This window comes from Apiospora phragmitis, assembly GCF_038363925.1.
Source record: "Apiospora phragmitis strain CBS 135458 chromosome Unknown utg000010l:1.0-9815664.0:1.0-9183399.0, whole genome shotgun sequence".
NCBI classification, from domain to species: Eukaryota; Fungi; Ascomycota; class Sordariomycetes; order Amphisphaeriales; family Apiosporaceae; genus Apiospora; species Apiospora phragmitis.
The window spans coordinates 2950736-2969873 of NW_027117409.1; the positions used below are offsets into that span (position 1 = coordinate 2950736).

At 52.3% G+C, this 19138-nt stretch overlaps 6 protein-coding genes across 6 annotated transcripts; 3 read left to right on the forward strand and 3 right to left on the reverse strand.

The window, feature by feature from the left end:
- Positions 1–31: 31 nt before the first annotated feature.
- On the reverse strand, positions 32–2067 carry PG994_010681 (DHS-like NAD/FAD-binding domain-containing protein; the record flags this gene model as incomplete). The annotated part of the gene is made up of 2 exons (XM_066862090.1): positions 32–1569; positions 1674–2067. 2 exons carry the CDS (start codon positions 2065–2067, stop codon positions 32–34), a joined length of 1932 nt encoding a protein of 643 aa, XP_066711200.1.
- A 1730-nt stretch (positions 2068–3797) lies between these two features.
- Positions 3798–7188, forward strand: PG994_010682 (mediator of RNA polymerase II transcription subunit 16; the record flags this gene model as incomplete). The annotated part of the gene is made up of 10 exons (XM_066862091.1): positions 3798–3964; positions 4019–4376; positions 4438–4690; positions 4738–5180; positions 5230–5449; positions 5500–5616; positions 5668–5781; positions 5833–6114; positions 6169–6262; positions 6291–7188. The coding sequence occupies 10 exons, from the start codon at positions 3798–3800 to the stop codon at positions 7186–7188; spliced, it is 2946 nt and encodes a 981-aa protein (XP_066711201.1).
- A 1064-nt stretch (positions 7189–8252) lies between these two features.
- Positions 8253–9427, reverse strand: PG994_010683 (uncharacterized protein; the record flags this gene model as incomplete). The annotated part of the gene is made up of 2 exons (XM_066862092.1): positions 8253–8992; positions 9055–9427. The coding sequence occupies 2 exons, from the start codon at positions 9425–9427 to the stop codon at positions 8253–8255; spliced, it is 1113 nt and encodes a 370-aa protein (XP_066711202.1).
- Positions 9428–10816: 1389 nt separating this feature from the next.
- PG994_010684 (cytochrome b-c1 complex subunit 7) lies at positions 10817–11475 on the forward strand (the record flags this gene model as incomplete). Its single annotated transcript, XM_066862093.1, has 3 exons — positions 10817–10935; positions 11076–11238; positions 11380–11475. The coding sequence occupies 3 exons, from the start codon at positions 10817–10819 to the stop codon at positions 11473–11475; spliced, it is 378 nt and encodes a 125-aa protein (XP_066711203.1).
- Positions 11476–12927: 1452 nt separating this feature from the next.
- Positions 12928–14390, reverse strand: PG994_010685 (uncharacterized protein; the record flags this gene model as incomplete). Its single annotated transcript, XM_066862094.1, has 5 exons — positions 12928–13211; positions 13270–13350; positions 13410–13460; positions 13519–14147; positions 14218–14390. The coding sequence occupies 5 exons, from the start codon at positions 14388–14390 to the stop codon at positions 12928–12930; spliced, it is 1218 nt and encodes a 405-aa protein (XP_066711204.1).
- A 1951-nt stretch (positions 14391–16341) lies between these two features.
- On the forward strand, positions 16342–17508 carry PG994_010686 (HhH-GPD superfamily base excision DNA repair protein; the record flags this gene model as incomplete). Its single annotated transcript, XM_066862095.1, has 1 exon — positions 16342–17508. The coding sequence occupies one exon, from the start codon at positions 16342–16344 to the stop codon at positions 17506–17508; it is 1167 nt and encodes a 388-aa protein (XP_066711205.1).
- Between the last annotated feature and the right edge of the window lie 1630 nt (positions 17509–19138).

Sequence of the window (19138 nt, forward strand, 5' to 3'; positions counted from 1 at the left end):
AGTAGCCGAGACGATGAGCGAGGAGAACCAGTCACTCGATGAGGTTCGCCATTCCTCGTGGTTTCGAGGGAGGACTAATGGTAACTCCGGAATGCGCTGATCCCGGGCGTGATGACTGCGTGGGCGTAGTCGGAGGGGACCGGTGGGCATTGGTCTCCTGTTGGAGTTGTGAGTTGACAGCATCCTGAGCCTTTTTGGGGTCGTACTCGGAGTCAGCTCGCTTCTGCCGAGTTGTCGCAGGGCGCAGGGTGAATTCGGAACCGGCGTCATGGGGCCGGGAGTCCTTAGGTTTGTCTGAACCCGCCGGACGTTTAGCCGGCAGCTTGGAAGGCACTGTAGTTGCAGGCTTTGTGGCCTTGAAGGCAGCTTTGACGGTTGCCGCCGGTACTGCTGCCTTCTGTGCTGTTTTCTTGGGTTGCCTAGGTTTCCTTGGTGCGGGCTTCTTCGCGCCTTTGACATCAGGTTTGGCATCGCCAGAGGCAGCAGACTTGGCTTCCGTGAAGAGGATCCGACTCTGCTTCGTTCGCGCCGCAGGTTTGCCGGTAGGTAAGGCGTTCCGCATCTTGGGACTAGCAGTAGGTGTAGGGATGCCCTGGACCTTCTCGATCGACTTGGGCTTGGCCTCGACCGGCGTGATAGCGCGTGATTCGCTCTTGACTGTTTCCGAGGCTGAGAGACTCGGCGATGGAATCCTAACCTCAAGCTGGGAGCTGCGTATGCTCTTCTCGTACTTCTGCGCATCAACTTTGACATCGTCTCCGTAGGGCTCATCCCAGTGTGGCAGTCCAACCAGATTGGCCACGTCGTCGCATTTTCCTCGTACCACAATATCCCAGCAGTCCCTCAGCTCCACTCCAGCAGGTTCAGGATCCATGTTAATCCACACAGCGACGCCGTCCTTGCGTTCCCTTGTGACCTTGCACATGTTGCGGACGATTTGGCGCACCCCGGGAATTTTCATGCTGGTACCCACTACGATGACGGCATCCGGCCTTGCGCGCGTATCGGCCTTGACAATGTTGGCGATGGCTTCCTCATCAGGGTTGTACTCATTGTAGAGAACCATTCTCGGACGTAGTTTACCGATGCCATGGCTGCGTTTGCCAGCGTGATAGGTGCGGATGGTGTCCATCTCCTCGCAAGCTTTGCAGGGAGGCGGCTCGGGCCCATGGAAAAGAGAGCCATCGAACGGGCTGGTGCTGTTGCACTTAGAGCATATCATCTGCTCGAGCCCTCCGTGAAGCTGAACCGCCTTGGGCCACGGGCCTTTCTCGGGTAAAGGGATTTGAGTCGCAAGCGGCTTCATGGCAGTATCGATGCCGTCTACATTCTGACTATACAGGCGCAGAAGACGACCTTCCTCGGCCATGGTCGCGAGCATGTGGTGGAACGGGGTAGGCTGGGCGGTTTTGGTCTTTTGAGCTAACTCTCGAACCATGTCGTGAAAAGACGAGGTCGACTCATCGTGCTTGTAGACTGAGGCATCGAACAGCTGTTGGCCAGAGCCCTTGAGCTTCTGGTCTTTGCGAAGCGTCTTGAAGAGGCCGTTAGACGAACGGAAGTCCGGAACTATACAGGAAAGAAAGTAGGTCAGCAAAGGTGTTTTACTAAATGGGATCGTGGTCGCGAACGTTCCGAGAAGTGGGGGTGTGGTGTGGTATGCATGCACTTACTTCCAGCAGACACGGATATACCAGCTCCAGCAATGACGACAATCTTCTTCTTCTTGCGCAAAGACAACTTCAGTCGTTCTATGAGCTCTTCATCCTGCTGGTTGTCTGTGTAGCCGGCCTTCAAGTTCAGGTGCTCCGTGGTCCGGGGCTTGCGCTCCACCTTTCGTCGCTTCGGGGGCGGTGGACCATCTGGATTCACGCAGATAGAATCTGCGTCCGAGTTCTTCATTGGCGAGGCGCTCCCCGAAGGCGCAGATGATATAGGTGAGAGATATCGAGCGATGGCAACGCGAGGCGGAGGAGAGAGCGAAGGCGACTTGGAGAGTTCAGAAAGCGGAGAGGATGGAGGATCTGAAGAGGGAGGTTCGGATAGATCTGAAGATGAAGAATCCATGGTAATTATTTTAAGCGTGGTTGGTTGCGAGGCCGACAATGGGCCAGTTTTTTGGATTGATTGTTCCTAGGCGGACAAAATCGAATAATCGGCCGCTAGTTGCAACGGTCACTGGAACAATCGAAAGGAGGAATTAAGAAGGGCGGGATTCAGGTGGGTGCGCCGCTGGATTGAGGGTTTGTTATCCCACCGTGGTGAGGGCTTGAAATGAAGGAGGACAAGCCGATCTTGGACAGCAGAAACCTCATTGGGTCGCGATTGCTCTGGATTGCGGGAACAACGCCAACAGTCGCGTCTCTTGTGGCGACCAAACGACACCGACGCGCATATATATCGAAAGTGGTTGTTGTCAGAAAGAGCGTTTAGACTAAGCGGCCGAGACGAGAGAGAGGAGAGTTGGCAGTTGGTGCTGAGGCTCCTCTGCTTTAGGCTTGGTTACATAGTTTGGGGGTGTGAAGATCTGCGTGTTATGAACATGGAGGAGGTGTGGGTGGAACCGTGGACAGCGAGCAGCCGCCATGCAACCGATTGCCATCTATTTATTGTTGACTGCCCCCCTTCTTTCTGCCTCTCTATCCTCTGTGACGAAGCTGTTCGCCGCTGAATAAGAGGTATATACTCCGTAGAGAATACGAAACAGTCCCTGATTTTACTACATGGCCCATTGATCCCATTCGCTGTTCCTTCCCCCTATGTGCAAATCATTGAATGATTGGATTTGTAGAGGATAGGGCTTCAGGCACTCAGACCTTGGATGAGTGAATGAATATAATATGCCAGTGCAGCTCTTTAGCCACAGGTTCATGACGAATGAATATAAAATAGAGATTAGACCATCCATATATTGCTGCGCGTTTTTTTGCCCTAACGGTTCAAATGAGTGACCGACTGACTGCACACAGTCGGTATGACCAGTCCACCTATGCAGGCATGGAAGGTTAATAAACTGCTAGGCGGTAAGTGATCTTCACTCCATTATGTATGTTCAGAGCTCCAAGGTTAATCATTGATGAAGACATCTATACCGAAGGAGGCTACCTCTCTTTCCCTGAATCTTATATCAGAAACTAACACTAAACTTTTCATATGTGCTCTGTCAGCTGAGGCATGATGAGGCTGTCGTCAATCGGAGTGCTGCAGTGTAGTACAGACATGTACCTGCTAACAGAATGATGCAATTTGGCGACCAGGGGAAAATCTAGATTGATATGACCGAACCGACCGCTGGAGCCGTTGCTTCGGAAACTGACCCAGAGGTGGGCCTGTAGGCTGTATGGGGGGAAGCATGTGGCGCTGATAGGTGCCTATCCGTCGGACCCCTGCCAGTTCCATGTTCCATGTCCCCATGTCAGAAGTGGCTTGCACCTGCTACTGTATGTACATATCTCTGTCGGCACCTACGCCAGAGGTCCGTGTGTTTCGTGCCGTAAGGTTGGTTCTCCTTCAGCCTTGCGCATTCATGCTCATTGCACACACAGAGACCTTCAGTGATATCAACTCTAGATCCTGACAGTCCCTAATTTTGGCTCATTTGTAACTCAGATCGTACAATTTTGCTTTTTTGGATAGCCCCGGTTCTGCCAAGTACATAGATGTATCTCTCTTAGCCAGTGAAGGGCAGGGAGGCTGACCCCCAAACCAGAAGGCTGAATAGACCCAGCAGAACAACATCCTCTGCACTTGGGGTCTAAACTCATCATATGCTGGCTCGATTCATGGCTACGGAAAAGATGCCTTTAATCCTCGATAACCCAATGGAAGGGGCTGCTATGCAGGTCGACTTGGGTGATGTGGATGACCTGTTCGGCGATTCAGTATCCCTGAACCTGCAGGCCAGGCCCCCGACCAAACGCTTGCTACTTCGCCTCGACGAGCTGAGGAATCGTGGTAGTTGTCAGTATGTAGTCCCTTGTGCTATCTCGTATCATGGCTGCAGCTGATACTCATATAGAGGCCTGGCATGGTCCAAGTCCGGCACTATTGCCTCCATTGCTCCAGATGGTCAATCCCTGGACCTACGCTATATCCGCGCCCATCCCAAGGACGCCACATGGGGTCTCAGCGAGCCCACACGCTGTGTCGTTCTCCCCAACCTTCCCGGGGGCCCAATTGTGCATATCTCGTGGGCTCCTACGCAGTCGTCCGAGTTGGCCGTCATCGACGCTGCTGGACGGGTTTTGATACTCAACTTCAATACAAACCTCAATAAGATGTACCCGAGCCGCAAATGGGACGGAGACCCGGTAGACGATCTACACGCCGTCGTGGGCACGTATTGGATGAACCCAATGCCGTCGCATAGGGGGGTGGTGAGTCAGCTTGTCCTCTATCCGTTCAAACCCCCGGGCACGTCACTGACTTGCGTGCCAGGGAAACCCATTGCATGCCCCTATCGTGAAAAACGGGAATGACTACCAGATCGAGACAACGCTCGTCCACCAACACGGACCATTCCATCCGAACCCTACTAGATCTGTCTACTTCTGTGTTACCACGAATGGGCTCTTGAAGATGTTTTGGACACAACACAACGGTAGAATCGAAGAGTCTCCTCACGAACTGGAGAGCGTTGGCTCGGCAGACGACCTTATCACACATGCTGCCATCTGCTCTGACCCAAGATGTAAGCTTACCAAGTATCACTGCTGTTAAGGTGCTGACCAGGTCCAGGGAAATGCATGTTCGTCGCTCTAGCCACGTCGTCTAAGCAGCTTCAGCTGGTACAGATGCAACTAGACTGGGGACTGCCTACTACCGGGAACAAAGGTGTCCCTCCAGGGAACTTGGCGCTCAACCCAACACTCAAGACCAGACACGTAGTAATCTCCAGTTGGCTTCCAGGTGGAAGCAATGAAACCCCTCTCGACTCGTCCATGACGCAGCTGTCTCATATCAAGTTGCTGCCCAGCGCCTATGATCAAGGAACGAAGAACGTCTTCCCCCTTATCGTGTTGACAGTGCGGTCTTTTGTGCCGCCTTCGGACAGCCCCTACAGCCAGGAAGTGCAAAGTATTATTGACCGCTGGGAAGTTGCTTTTGACCAACCGCAGACCCTCCACCCTTCTTTCGAGCAGCTGGGATCAAGAAGAAACAGTGTTGGCGCCGCGCCCCCTGTACGTCCTCCTTGAAACCATCACGTGCTCGGAGCTAACCCACTTGCAGACGGCCCCCAGAATGAAGAGACTCGATCCTATTGTGGTCAATAAAATAGTTACAGGTATTCACATGATTCGTATGGGCACGATAATAGCCTTTACGTATCACGACGGAATGACGGAGTACCGAGACCGGGGCACACTGGCCGAGACTTGGAACTCGTCCAACTTGGACCGCATTACTTCTATCCATGAGGCTGGCTTCACGCAGAGCGGAGAGCCGACATGTAGGTCCAACACAAGCGAATCGCGCGAATATTGTGCTCATGCCCCGCAGGTTTACAGACAGCTATATCCCCAACACATTTCTCCGTAGTACAACTATGTGAAGATGGCAAGGTGAAATGGCATCCTATCCAATACACCATCGCAGACCCCTCTGCGATGAATGACGGTAAGATTCCTGTTGCTCCATGATCTATGATGGATGCTAATGGCCAAACAGCACAACAACACGCAGTCGTCGCCGCACTCACAATGTCCACAGCCCAGGCTGCCACGATACAAAGCAACATCGACGACATCCTTGCTGTAGCAAGATATTTTGTTGGTAGAGAGAGTAAGTAGGGCAGCACCCGGTTGCAGAACGTCCCCCTAACTGATAATGTAGAATTTGCCGAACAATGGGTTACGGAGATGTGTCGACTGATGAGAATCTCGGTTGATTACTCGGAGGAGGCACACCATGACAGCCTGGTGCGAAACAACCTTTTGCAGCTTTGTTTGAGTACACTGAACAACCTGGGATGGAACGGAGAGTACCAACCGCGAAACTTCCGCGGCAAGCTGTCCATGTTCGCTCTTCATCTGCGCAATATTGTTATCCTCATCACGATTGCCAGCAACGGATCGATTCAGTTGAAGAATAACACTTCGCCACTTGACGAACCAGGTAAGACACTCCCTCCCTCAGCTAGTCAAGCACTTTTAACGTGATCGACGGCAGAGGTTGTTGACGCCCTGGCTGGCTGTTGCAAATGGTCCATCGATCTCTTATGCTGGCTGGCCGACTCGCTCTTTAACCTCCTGGACGACCCCAAGTTCCTCGGTTTCTGAGAGTCGCGGCAGAGCTTCGGGGAAACGACAGCATATCTTTTCTCTCAAGAACGAGGTCGCTCTGCACATGGTGCTTTCTTCGGCAATCCGGGGGCTTCTCTCGGCCGTCTGCCGCCGCATGGCTGTGCTCCAGGGCATCTCCCAGCGAGCTCTCACATACTACGAAACGCGCAACGTCAGCGGCTCCAAGGACCCCAACGCACCTCCGGGAACCAAGAGCAACGGGCCGCCCGCGGCCCTCCACTTGGCTTACCAGAAGATGTACCGCTATACGAATGCGTCGCTGATCAACGTGGCCGAGTTCGACAAGCTGCTCACGACGCTCGGCGCCGACATCCGCAAGCAGTACAGCGACTCCTTCGCCGAGCTGGCCAAGCGCGCGGCCGCGCAACAACAGCCTAACAACGGCAACAACCCGCAGGCCCCGAACGCGCCCAAGTTCAACCCGGGCGAGGAGGCGGTGAAGCGGGCGCAGACCCACTGCGAGCTGACGCTGCTGCTGGCGGGCAGCCCGCCGCCGCCGTTCCTGAACGTGGTCAGCAAGCTCTTCAAGACGGACCTCCGCGAGTTCCGCACGCACACGGACCCGGCCAGGCTGTTCTTCGCCGACTACGGCATCCTCGAGGTCGACGACGATCCCCGCGCGCTGGCGGTGCGCCGGAAGAAGGGCGCGAGGGTCGACTTGTTCAAGCGCGTCGAGATCTACTGGGCCAAGGAGGGTTCGTCGGCAGCGGCAGCATCGTCGACGGGAGGAGAGCCGGTGCCGTGGCGGAGATGTGTGAGATGCGCTAGCGTTATGGAGGATGTGCCGACGAACAAGCCTGGCATCACGTTCGTGCTCAGTCAGCAGAGGAATTGTGCGTGCGGTGCGCGCTTTGCACTTTTAGGAAAAGGTGAACTTCTTGGTTAGTCAGAGAGAGCCCTTTGAATATATATTGAATTCAAAGTCGATATGAGTTCCAGGTGAATCAAAAGGCAAACGGTTAGGGGAAAGCGAACCGAACATCACCGTGATTAATCAGAAGGGGTGGGAGAGTGTACTCATGCTTGATCACCCAATCTGGCTTTCTTACGAGACCAAAGTCGATGCCCTTGAGGAGGCTCTTCATCGCCGTGAGGCAATACGTCACAAGGTAGGAAAGCATCACGGCATCCGTGAGCCCAGCAACCTGGAGACTGTCCGTTTCCACAGCTAGAAGAGGTACGAAAAGAAGAAGAAACCCGGGGAGGGGGTTGCAGGCGACCTTTCGTGTCGCCTTGAAGACTTCAATTTATATGAAGGTATTTAACTCAACAGCACCAACATAAACGGGGATATTCCCTTTCATAATACGGAATATAGGGAGCATTCAACTCATTCGCCTTGAAAATTAACCAGAGACCCTGCGCCGCCCTAATGCTGCTGAGCATCTCCTCCCCCAAGTGACCTGCATGCAATGAAACATTTACATCTTGTAAGAAGAGAAAGACAAAAATGAGAAGATGTTGGTTGCGTAATATAGAAAATGCCCTGCTGAGCGTGACCCTTAACCAGCCTCATATATATGTCCATGCGACAAGGGTATCCTATCCTTGAACCCCATCCGTACCAGAACTCTGCTGTTCGATGACCATTCGCTTTCTTTTTGCTAAGTAAAATACATCTACGACTCTCGGTGTCAGTATGAATCGTCACTGTTCCAATAATAATCTGTATATATCGGGAGGAATACCGGCCAACTTCATAATAGGCTGTGTAGAGTTATCCCCCACGGGAGATATTGGAATAGGAAGGGAGTATCACGAATAAAAAGGAATGAACAGGGGGTTAAGTGGTAATAAACACCGGAATAGAAAGGAGCAATCACTAGAATAAGGAATGATCACAGGAATGGGAGTGAATGATTACTAAAATCAAAATCGCTTACACAAAAATGCGACCACCTGTTCTCCCTCTATGCTACCGTGTCGTAACGTACATCTGCCTTGATCTATTCAGGGCTCCATAAGTATAGCTCTCTTTCGCTGACCTTCGCTCTTTTCGTGGTGTAATGTCTTCATCACGAACTCGTAAGTCATCATCGTCACTGTCGCAGCGGGAACGGCACGCGCCATGTTAACGCCCATACCCGCGTAGAAAGCCCCCGCTCCTTCTTCCACCAGAATGGTGCGGAAAGTTTTGACGATGCCTCTGTATTCGGGCTCGGGAATCCCATCAGGGCCTGCCTTTCCTCCACTGGCAGTCTCTGACACACCGAGACCCTGCAAGTATTCTATTCCTGGGGTTGGCCTTCGCTGTGTCTGCAGCCTTGTGCGTATAACTTCGTGGGGATAGGTCGCAGAGCTGGCCATTATCTTCGACACTATCGAAGCCATCAGAACGCCAAACCACTGGTCCTTGAAGTTGTCATTCGTCTCGCCCATCCCGTGGCCGGTGAACTTTTTTCGTAAAAACTCGTATGCTGGGAACTGTACTGCAACATGTGTAAGACCCAACAGAGCCGGCGCAAGCCCCGAGTAGAAGGACCTAAAGCCCTCCGTAGAATACATCTTGCGAGCGGCATCCAGCGTCGAGTGATAGTGCCATGGTGAACTATTGCTTTTTCTCGGTTGCCTGCTGCTGCCAGACTGCGACATGAGCCTTGTCTTGATGACCCATATGGGATTCGTCACGATGGTGCTGCTTGCACCCGCGAATATGGAGGAGCAGAAGTTGACAGCGATCGGATGCCGCACTATTGGAAAAAGCCTTGGTTAGTAGGGGCCCCAGCTCTTGCAGGTAGGCACAGATGCTTACACAGATCGTACTTCTCTCCTTTCTTTGTAAGGTATTCTTTGCTTTCGTTGTAGACAGTGAACCATACGGCCCATGTCGGCAGATACCCCAGTACAATTGGCCCCAGCCCTCGATACATGCCGCGCAAACCCTCCTGCTTCCAGATGACTTTTGCCGTCCCAACTAGACCATTGTACATCCTGGGGTGGCCTCCTTTTGACATAGCGACAAAGCCTCCCTGGGCCTGGAGCTTGGTCTTGATGACATCGAGAGGGCAGGTGGCCACCCCGGCTGTGAAGCCACCGATGGCGCCTGAGATAGCATTGAACTGGGTGTCGGAAGCGTTAATCGTCCAATTCTGCAACAGAGTCAGATCACTACGGTCCAAAGCCATGACCGGCGAACCTGCTGTAGGCTGGGAATTCGATGTAGCGGAAGAGACAAAAATCCCATACTCAGTTTGACCGGGTTCGGGGCGACGGTGCGGTGTGCGGGGATGAAGCCCACACCAGTCCGCTTCGACAGGAAAGTTACCGTTTGACGAGGGCCATTGGCGAAGTGACTGAAGGGACTGACTGCGAAAAGTCGGCGGGCGCGTTGCAAGGCGGGAACAAAGTGAGGGGTGGAAGTTGGTTGTTGTTGGAGTAGTAGGTGAACTAGGTAATTGACGGTTGGGCGAGAAAGTGCGGAGCGCGACTACTGCTACTACTGGACTGGAGAATGAAGGGCCAGACCGGACTCGTGCTTCTGAGGTAATCGCCAGCAGCCCCAGCAGTCCCCCCGGCTCTTTCTGTACCACTATAGAGGTGATACCAGGTACTTGATGTAGTGTATATGCCGGCAAGGCGCGGCGATTACCGGAGAATTCAGAGAATGACAGCAGGAACGAAAAAGAAAAGAGAAAACAGCTGAATCAGGAGAAGTAGACTCGTCGACTGTTGGGCTTTTCTAATTTACTAGCTTGATGAGAATTGGTGTTTCCAAAGAGACGGAGTATTATTAGGTAAAAAGACAACCCAATCTATCTACCATATGGCAAGTTTAGCTTTGGTTTTATCTTGATTCATCCCTATCAGGTGTTCAGCTGGTTGCTGCATAGACACACTAGGTACTATGGAATACTATGTACGATTACGGATACATTGGATTCACATAGCCCGCACGAGGAGGTGACCTCATCGTGCAACGGCTCCGCTATCTCATCAAAAAAGTCGCATGGTGAATGGAGGTCGCATTAGCAGGTAAAATTGGCATAATTGGTTGGTAGGGACCCGACTTGCTGATCTTTTCACTCCGTGCTTACCTCACCCCTCACCCGGGTTGTCATTGGGCATAATAAAATAATGCAGTATTCACTATAATACTGGATAATCGAATTATACAGAATAGCCATTGCATACCACTCGTACCTGTTCCATTCAATGAGCTTCCAATAACAAAGAACAACGATTATGCAGTCCTTTGGTTATTTTTAAAAAATGATTTTTGCCTTCAGCATAATATAGAAACACAGATGATTGCGCGTAATATCTAGCACTGTAATACCTCACCTGATATCAATCTACACCCGACAGGTAGCTCGGCTCCTTGCTTTAAGTCCCGAAGTGTTTCGCCATCTGCCAGCCAGCTGGCACCGCCTACTGCTCAATTTGCGGATCCCCGACTACCCGTAGAAGCTTTGGTACAAGCTGCGATTTTGAAAGACGTACAATACCACTCACTCGAACGACTCGTCTAGAGACCTCAATTCACCCAACCAAAACCCCCCCCCCCAACCGCCATCATGTCTGCCTACCCGAGTCTTGCGCCTTTTGTCATGAAGCGCCCCTGGCTGCGCAACATGCTGAAGCCCGTCGCCAACTGGTACTGCAACGCCGCCGGCTACCGCCAGCTCGGCCTCAAGTACGTTTTCGGTTACCGACCCATCCCGTCCACCCATTGAGATTGCCATGATGCGCAATAGATGCTGGGATCCGAAAGGAAGGGAGGAGGACAAGTGGAACATGCTTGCTGACTGCGGAAATAATTTCGAATGGGAACAGGGCCGATGATTTGATCGTCGAGGAGGACGAGCAGGTCCTCAAGGCTCTCAAGCGCCTTCCGCCCCAGGAGGCCTACGATCGCGTCTACCGACTCCGCCGTGCGGTGCAGTGCTCCGTTGGCGCCAAGATCCTGCCCAAGGAGCAGTGGACCAAGCCCGAGGAGGTGAGATTCACCATCTACTATTCCCTTTTCTTTCGGGGCTCCGGCAGCACCTTCCGGAACGAGAATGCCCCATTGGAACAAATTGGGCAATTCGGGGGATAAACAGAGTTCACCAGCATGCTAATTTTGGTCGTTTCACAGGACACGCCGTACCTGAAGCCCCTCATCGAGCAGCTCAAGGCTGAGGAAAAGGAGAAGGAGGACCTCGACTCCCTGACCATCATCAAGAACCACTAAATCACACCACGGCCGCCATAAGTGAGGTGTGTTATAGGAAGAGAGGGGCAGGCTGGAAAGCAGCAGCCACCGTGGGATGGGTCCGAGAGAAGTTGTAGACTAAAGACAGAGAAGCGAGCGAGCAGCCTTTGTACAATAGGCCGGAAATAGAGAACCTACACGTGATGACATCCAAAACGTCGTTTTGTCTCGCAAAATACTCCACAGAAGGAGACAGGAGAGGAGCTTGCTTAAGTGTGCTATGAGACCGCTTTGGCAGCTGTGAAAGGTGGAAGAAAGAGAGAGAGAGAGTGTGTGTGTGTGAGACCTGTATATATCAATAGGCTGCTGCAATTCCCTCCCTATTCACTTGTAGACAGGGATACTCTTCTCCCCTCTAAACTATTGCTATTTTGGCTTTCTACAAGTACTGGTCCTGGTGTCGTACACTCAACAAATTAATGATCATGCATCCGTGATGGGAATCATGTACATTATAGTCACCCCCCTATCCGATAGGCTGCGAGAGAGTGCCATGGGATATCCCAGGTACTGTCTACCGTTGTCCCCTCTAGAGTAAAACTAGCAATATCCAAACAGTCATCTCGAAACAAGCACCGGCAGATATTATACAGAAGCGACAAGTCAAGTGGAAAATTGGTATAATTAGCTTCACCCTGTCTCTGTGCCACATGCATCCCCAATGCTCGGGTTGCTAGAACCAACTTGCGTTGGTCTGGTTTCCCACCGTCCCATCGTATCCTATATACGCCCTGCTTGTCCTCCAATCGCCCATCCCTCTCTTCCTTTATAGGGCAAAGGAGGGTGTAATTCTCTGGCAAAGCATTGTTCGACCAATACACCTTGAATAGTGGTATACCGCGATCATCCCCGAAAATGCACGTGCCGTTTCGCGCCGTCCCCTCCAGATACAAAAAAAGACACACAAAACTCTGCTGCTATGAGATAGCCAAATTCTATCAGTTAACTTTGTTAGTCCCCCGAAACGACCTGCGAGTGCTCACCCCTGGCGCATACAGGAGCGCACCAGGCACACGGAGAAAAAGACAAATCTAATGCGCTTCGGTCTCGGCCGAAGAAGAAAGCAAAGAGGTTTGGCAGATGGATATGAAGGTCGACTCATCATATCTGAGAGCTTGGAATCGTTGTTATCGACCAGTCAACACCAGAGCGACCTCCTTCTCAGTCCAGCTTCGTAACCACTGTGGGCCAAGTCCATGTGGCGACAGCGGTTTGGGATGAAAACAGAATGCAATGAGTGCTCCCCCCAACTCCTCTTGGGCTTAACAGCCGATGTGGATTGCCGAATGCTGAATAGTAGGCGTAGATATGTTGTATGCGTGGATCATAAAGCTTTCGTACAGTAATTACGTTTCCCGTTATCCCAAGTCGGCACAAGCAGGAAGTATATGATAAGACAAGAAATAGTACAGAAGCAACGGCAGCTCCCGTTTATGCATTGCCGGGCTTTTCATCAGTATCGATGTGCCAGACGACGTAATTCGGCAGACCGTATACGCCATAGCCCGCGCGCTTCGCCATCTTGGCAAAGCCCTCGGTTTCCGCTTGATTCTCGAAGGCATAGCAAGGGAAGTTGATCCCTGACCGGTGGACATCAGCCTTGACAAGAATGCTGACACCGCCGATGCCATCGAGCTCAATCTCGTCGTCTTTGTTGTTTCGCCAGTCGCCCATACGAGCCATGTGTTTTCGTCCAGTGTCATACTGCTTATAACCTACAAAACACACGACAATTAGCCAAATGAAGGATCATCTTCGTATCGTATATCTTACCTTCGGCGAGCACGACGTTTTTGTCCAAGCCAGCAGCAAGCTTCAGGGCCTTCTCGGATTCAACCCAGGAGTTGTAGTCGACTGTACACCAGCAGATTAGCGGACTGTTTTACCCTTATTTTCTTTCCAATTTGACTTACATCGCCCTTCGATGTCCTCCCTTTTATCGTTGTAACGGTGGAACCAGATGTCTGTGAAACATGTTAGCTTCTTAAACCCCAACCTGCATGGGAACGTGGGCAAACTTACTCGGTACGATGACGTCTCGATCGTGCGCAATGAAATCCTCCAAAATCTTCTCAGGGCTGTCAACGATATCCACATCGCGCCAGTAGACCCATGAATGGTTGGCTTTGAGAGTAGCTGATAGGAGATAGTTCCTGGCCTTGCCCATAGCCTTGCGCCGCGGGCCTTGCGCTTCGAAGCCGTGCCTGTCGTCGACATTCTGGCTAAGGTGAGAGCCGAAATCTTTCTCAACGACCATGACACTGTTGAAGGGAACCTTATCCGGACGCTCCTGGATGCGCTTTAATTCCAAAGCCAGAGCTCCGAGGGTATCATCAGTCGAATCGCCCACAAGGAAACCCAGATCAATCAAGTGATGGGGATACGTTAGCTCGGCGATGAGCTCAAAGTATTTGGACAAATATGGGGCAGCATCCTTGAGAGGGGTGAGGATGAGAACGCGCTCATCGTTTGCGGCTCCATTTCGCGTGGACTTGACGGGGTTCAGATTGACGTGCTCGATTGTAGAGGAGTTGATTTCTATCGGGGCGTGGTGGTTGAATATTACGGGAGTTTGCATGTGCGCATGCCAAGCGTGATGTTCATTCGCCGACATGTCCATGGGCGGTTTCGAAGGGCCCCAGCAGTAGAAGCTATCGCGAAAAGGTGTCAAGTCAGTCATGAGGTCCAGCGTGTCGTGTCCAACTATCGGGGGTGCAATACCTTTGCATCTCATTGGCGCCCGTCCTGATGCCGCGCCATAGTAATAAGATGATGCCCGCGAGGGCGACGGAGACGAGAAAACGCGTCTTGGTCAGGAACACCCATATCGCTCTCGTTGGGGGTAATTGGGCCTTTGCTGATTTCCAAGTGATGCCACCTTTGGGGAGAAGCATGGTGGGCGAGCACTTAAGGGTGGCCTTCCGACACGACCCTTAGCCTATCGAAATGCGAATTCTGGAAAGGAGGGAAGGTCGTCAAATCGGACGACTGTCGATCGAAGGGGGACGTTCGATTCGAGCTGGCGCGACCTTTATGTCGGTGTCGATAGGTAGGTGATGCAGGTGTGCGAGTGAGGGTGATGTATGAGAGCCGTCCAGTATTGTCGTCAAGCAAGAACTTCGTTTTTCAGGGGATAAATGTCCAAGCTGAATAGAAGGGTCGGATGGTTGTGAGACTAGGGACAGACAGCACCTGGTTTAGGCCTTGGCCTTTGGTTGCTAACCCTCTAGGGAGGAAACGGGGAATACGAGTAAATTGACCGGGATTACGCGCGGGCAGCCCAGTGTTACATGTACCTGCCAGAACTGATTAGGTAGTTGCACTCACTCCTTCCGGCCTCGTAGAGAGAGAGAGACCAAATAAAGACAATGGCTTCGATAATGGAAGCAATGAGGAAACCGAGAGACGAAGAGGCCGGTCGCTAAGAGCTACATAAGTAAGGACAGAAGAATGACTGAGAGAGAGATAGAAAACCACCAATGCAAAATAGCCTACTTCCAATTGCAGGCTGTGAAGATAGCACAGGTAAAGTTCGTGAACAACCAATCCCTACTTCACTGTAAGCCAGGTACACACGTACCTATTACCATTAGGTGTTAGGTGCATTGGAATAGTACATGGAATAATCTCGAGGGCCCTACAAGTTGACCTTTTGAGCCTTGGCGCCAGGGATTTCAAGATTCTAGGTCTAACTTTGCGGGCAAGATTAAAGATAGATTGGGATGGGGACATTACGGGCTCAATCCACTAATGCAAATGCGCCAACGACCTGGCGCCGTATGCGCTTTAATCGACTCCATCCTCTCGCGAGTTGGGTACAGTCTTACTACAATACAGCGATACGGCGAAGACAGAACACACTCCTTGATTACTGTGGTCCATTCCTCAAGTCTGAGTGCGATTGAGCCAAGCCACCACTAGGTTATATGTTAGGTACGCGGCAGTTATGCCTATTTACGAAGCGTGGTAAATCGAGTAGTGCGATGCAGATTGGTCCAATCGAACGCGATGGCCTTCGTATGGGGAAGATACAGCGAGTTACTCCGTCTGCAGTGGCAGCACGTTTTGATTGGGTGGCGCGGCAGAAAAAAAGACCAGACCACAGCCGGGAGGTAACAGTAGAAACGCCTTGAACGCATAAAGGAGACCGGAGAGTGCAATCTTCTCTTGGGTACTTGTGGCCACTGGGCTCGGGCTCGCAAGGACCTCGCCGTTTCCCAGCCACAGGGACAAAAATAACCGATCAAAAGGTGGACAGGACCAGCGTGCCAGAAGGGACATGTTGGCCTGACCTTGGGCAGCTGAATGACAGTCAATTGAATGGTGGTTCGGATGAGGTGCCCCAAGCTGTAACGATCTCGCTAGGCAGACATCAGACAAGATCTGCTGACAAAGCAGGGCGTAAATGACATCCTCGAATTCTCACACAAGCACTACCGAAGGTAGATATGCTATACAGCTAGACTTACGGTAGAGATGATACCTACGTGATGTTAATATTGATCGTCTTTAATGTGGCATGGCGATTTGAACATTGCCATTGAAGGCGTCTACAGTATCTGGCTGAATATGGTCCTTAGCCGCATCACCTCCAACTCACACATCAGAACGTCATTAAGTGTCGCGACTCGTAGCACGCATTCCGTCGCTAGAAGTCTCTCGTCACCCAGCTTCGAGCACTTACAAGGCCAACAGGATCTTCCTTATAGGCGACCACGCTGTGCATCATTTGAGGATTTGGCCATCCGAGTGCATCCCGCTCCACTCACTCTTGTTGCACCTCGTGGATTTCGTGGTCGAGTTACCGCTTTCACGACCTTCCAAGGCGTTTCAACAACTCAAAGGATGTCAACTCGCAGATCTGCTAGGCTCAGCGCAGCTGCTGAAGCTAAACCCTTGGCTGAAGCTATAGCGCCGCCTCCGTCTGCTGCTCCAAAGTCACGCAAGAGAAAGGCGGCGGCGGGTCCGGCCGTTTCCAAGGAAGGAGGAAGCCCGACAACGGCCCCGGAGGTAGCAGCTCCGTCCACGCCAAACAAACGGCGTCCGAAGGCTAGGATAGCAGAGCCTCCCCCAGCCACCCCTACTCCAAGCAATGCCAAACTTATCGGTGAACCTGCTGCCCTTGGAACCACTCCTAAACCCAAGCCTGCAGCCGTAAGACGGCTTGCTGACCCAAATGCAACGAATGCGACTCTCTTATCCCCGGAGACGTCCCGAGTCGTCGCCTCAAAAGAGGTAGAGTTCCTCTCGCCCACAAAGTCCAGCGGCGTGAAAGCCACTACCGCCAACATCCTGGATGAGGCCTGTACACACCTCATCAAGATCGACCCCCGGATGGAGCCGCTGATCAAGGCCAACCACTGCCGAGTCTTCAGTCCCGAAGGGCTCACTGAGAAGATCGACCCCTTCGAGTCGCTCTGCAGCGGCATCATCTCCCAGCAGGTCTCGGGTGCCGCCGCCAAAGCGATCAAGCAGCGGTTCGTGGGCCTCTTCTTCGATGATACATCGTCAGCATCGGACGCGAATACCCAGAGCGCAACGACGTCCGGCCGCCGCCGATTCCCGCACCCGTCGCAGGTGGCCGCGACCAAGCTCGAGACGCTCCGCACGGCGGGGCTCTCGCAGCGCAAGGCCGAGTACATCCAAGGCCTGGCGGAGAAGTTTGCCGCCGGCGAGCTGAGCGCGCAGATGCTGGCCGACGCCCCCTACGAGGAGGTCCTGGAGAAGCTGACGGCGGTCCGCGGGCTGGGCCGCTGGAGCGTCGAGATGTTCGCGTGCTTTGCGCTCAAGCGCATGGATGTCTTCTCGCTCGGCGACCTGGGCGTCCAGCGCGGGATGGCGGCCTTCGTGGGGCGCGACATCGCCAAGCTGAAGGCGTCCAAGGGAGGCAAGTGGAAGTATATGAGCGAGAAGGAGATGGAGGAGATCGCGGCGAGGTTTACTCCCTACCGCAGTGTGTTCATGTGGTACATGTGGCGAGTCGAGGAGACTGATGTTAGCACTATGGAATAATGCCTAGAGGCACTCGGATTACAGCGGCTAACACTTGAGCTTTCTTGCCTTTTGCTTAACTGGGCGTTAGTTCCAGAGTTTGATACTACATACACTATGGGATCTAAGGCGGCGCCCTGCTTCGAGTTTCCTACTATGAACCGAGTATCGCCACAGTAGTGCCGTGCCATGAAGCTTGCCAACTCGAGTAATAAGGAGCTGCTATTGCACACAGGTGCCAGCCGTTTTGTGTGACTCTACCATACAGTATGCGTATCTGCTGTGGCTGTACTTACGAACTGAGCTAATACTGCTTGGCGCGAAGGCAATGCTGCATTGTTTGTTTCATATGTGTCAACTAAGGTTCTGTTTTTGACTATTCCGAGGATGGTCCAACCGTGTTGATTAACGGCCCAAGATATCACGGAAGTCAGTGCCGCGACTACGTGAGCCACTCACTACATGTTCTTGTTTGAATTGAATGGACCGTGGCCGACTGGGAATAAAGCATATCATATCGGTATATATAATGCGCCCTTCGCTGTGTTTGCTCCCAGAGCGCATTTATATTCCCGCTTTATGTACCTCAATTACCACTTGTTTGCCTATCGGGAGGCAACCTTGTAGCCTTGGGGGAAGTAGCAGCGATCGGGAATATACCTCGCTTCTGCATGGCAGACGTAACAAGCTTTTGAATCAGTTAAGCAATTCCACAGCATGAAAAGAAGAGTCAGGTTTGTGTAGTGGCCATCCTTTGGTTCATCAACCAGCCGCCAGTGAGGACAAGCCAGAAAGCCAGCCAGCAGCAAAAGTCGTCTGCAGCAAGCAACTTACATCCCAACTTATGACAAGATGTAGATAGATCCATCCTGATTGTAAGCACAGCCTCCGGGTGGCCCACATGCACCGGCCGAGCGGCGGTGATGACGGTGGGCCGCAGCTGGACTGTCAGGCCCAGTCCATAGCTCTCTCTCTACTCACGAACGTGTGTTGTAAGATGGGACTCATAGAGAGAGCCACGCTCGGATTAATGGCGGCTGCCCGAGTATAATTGTAGCGACGAGAATAGGGGACATAGGCTTACAATGCAGGAATAGCTTCAACCTCCCGCAGTCACGCGGCTGGCGCTTTGGCTCGTTGGAAAACATCGGCTTGCTTGCCTGGCTGGGCCGCCAAGGCTGGGAAGTCAGAATGGATGACGTCGGGTAGCTAGGAGACCCCTTGACTAGGGAGACAAAAACGGGGACGCCGTGAGTTTGAGTAAGAAACACTTGCTTTGAGATTAAAAAAAAGAATGCCAAACCGTCCGAAATCCGAGCATTACTAAAGAGACGCCGCCCTCGACTTGTTTTTGCTTCTTTTTGTGTGGAAGGCTGGCCTTTGAGTTCTTGCTAAGTCAGGGGAAGTCTGTTTGACATGCTGTCGCAAGTGTTTGGGGTTTTTACTTATTCCACGAGAATATGGCTGTGTTGTCTAAAACGGTCGTCAGTCAACAGGGAACTTCCAACCCCCTGTAATCTGTATAACGCACAGGATCGTTATGACAAGATTCCAAAAAAGCTTATTTGGTAGGACTTCGTACGACGCAGGCTGACTTACCTAGACAGACAGGTAGAACAGACTCGTGCCGAGTTGCTGTGTGAAACCTCGT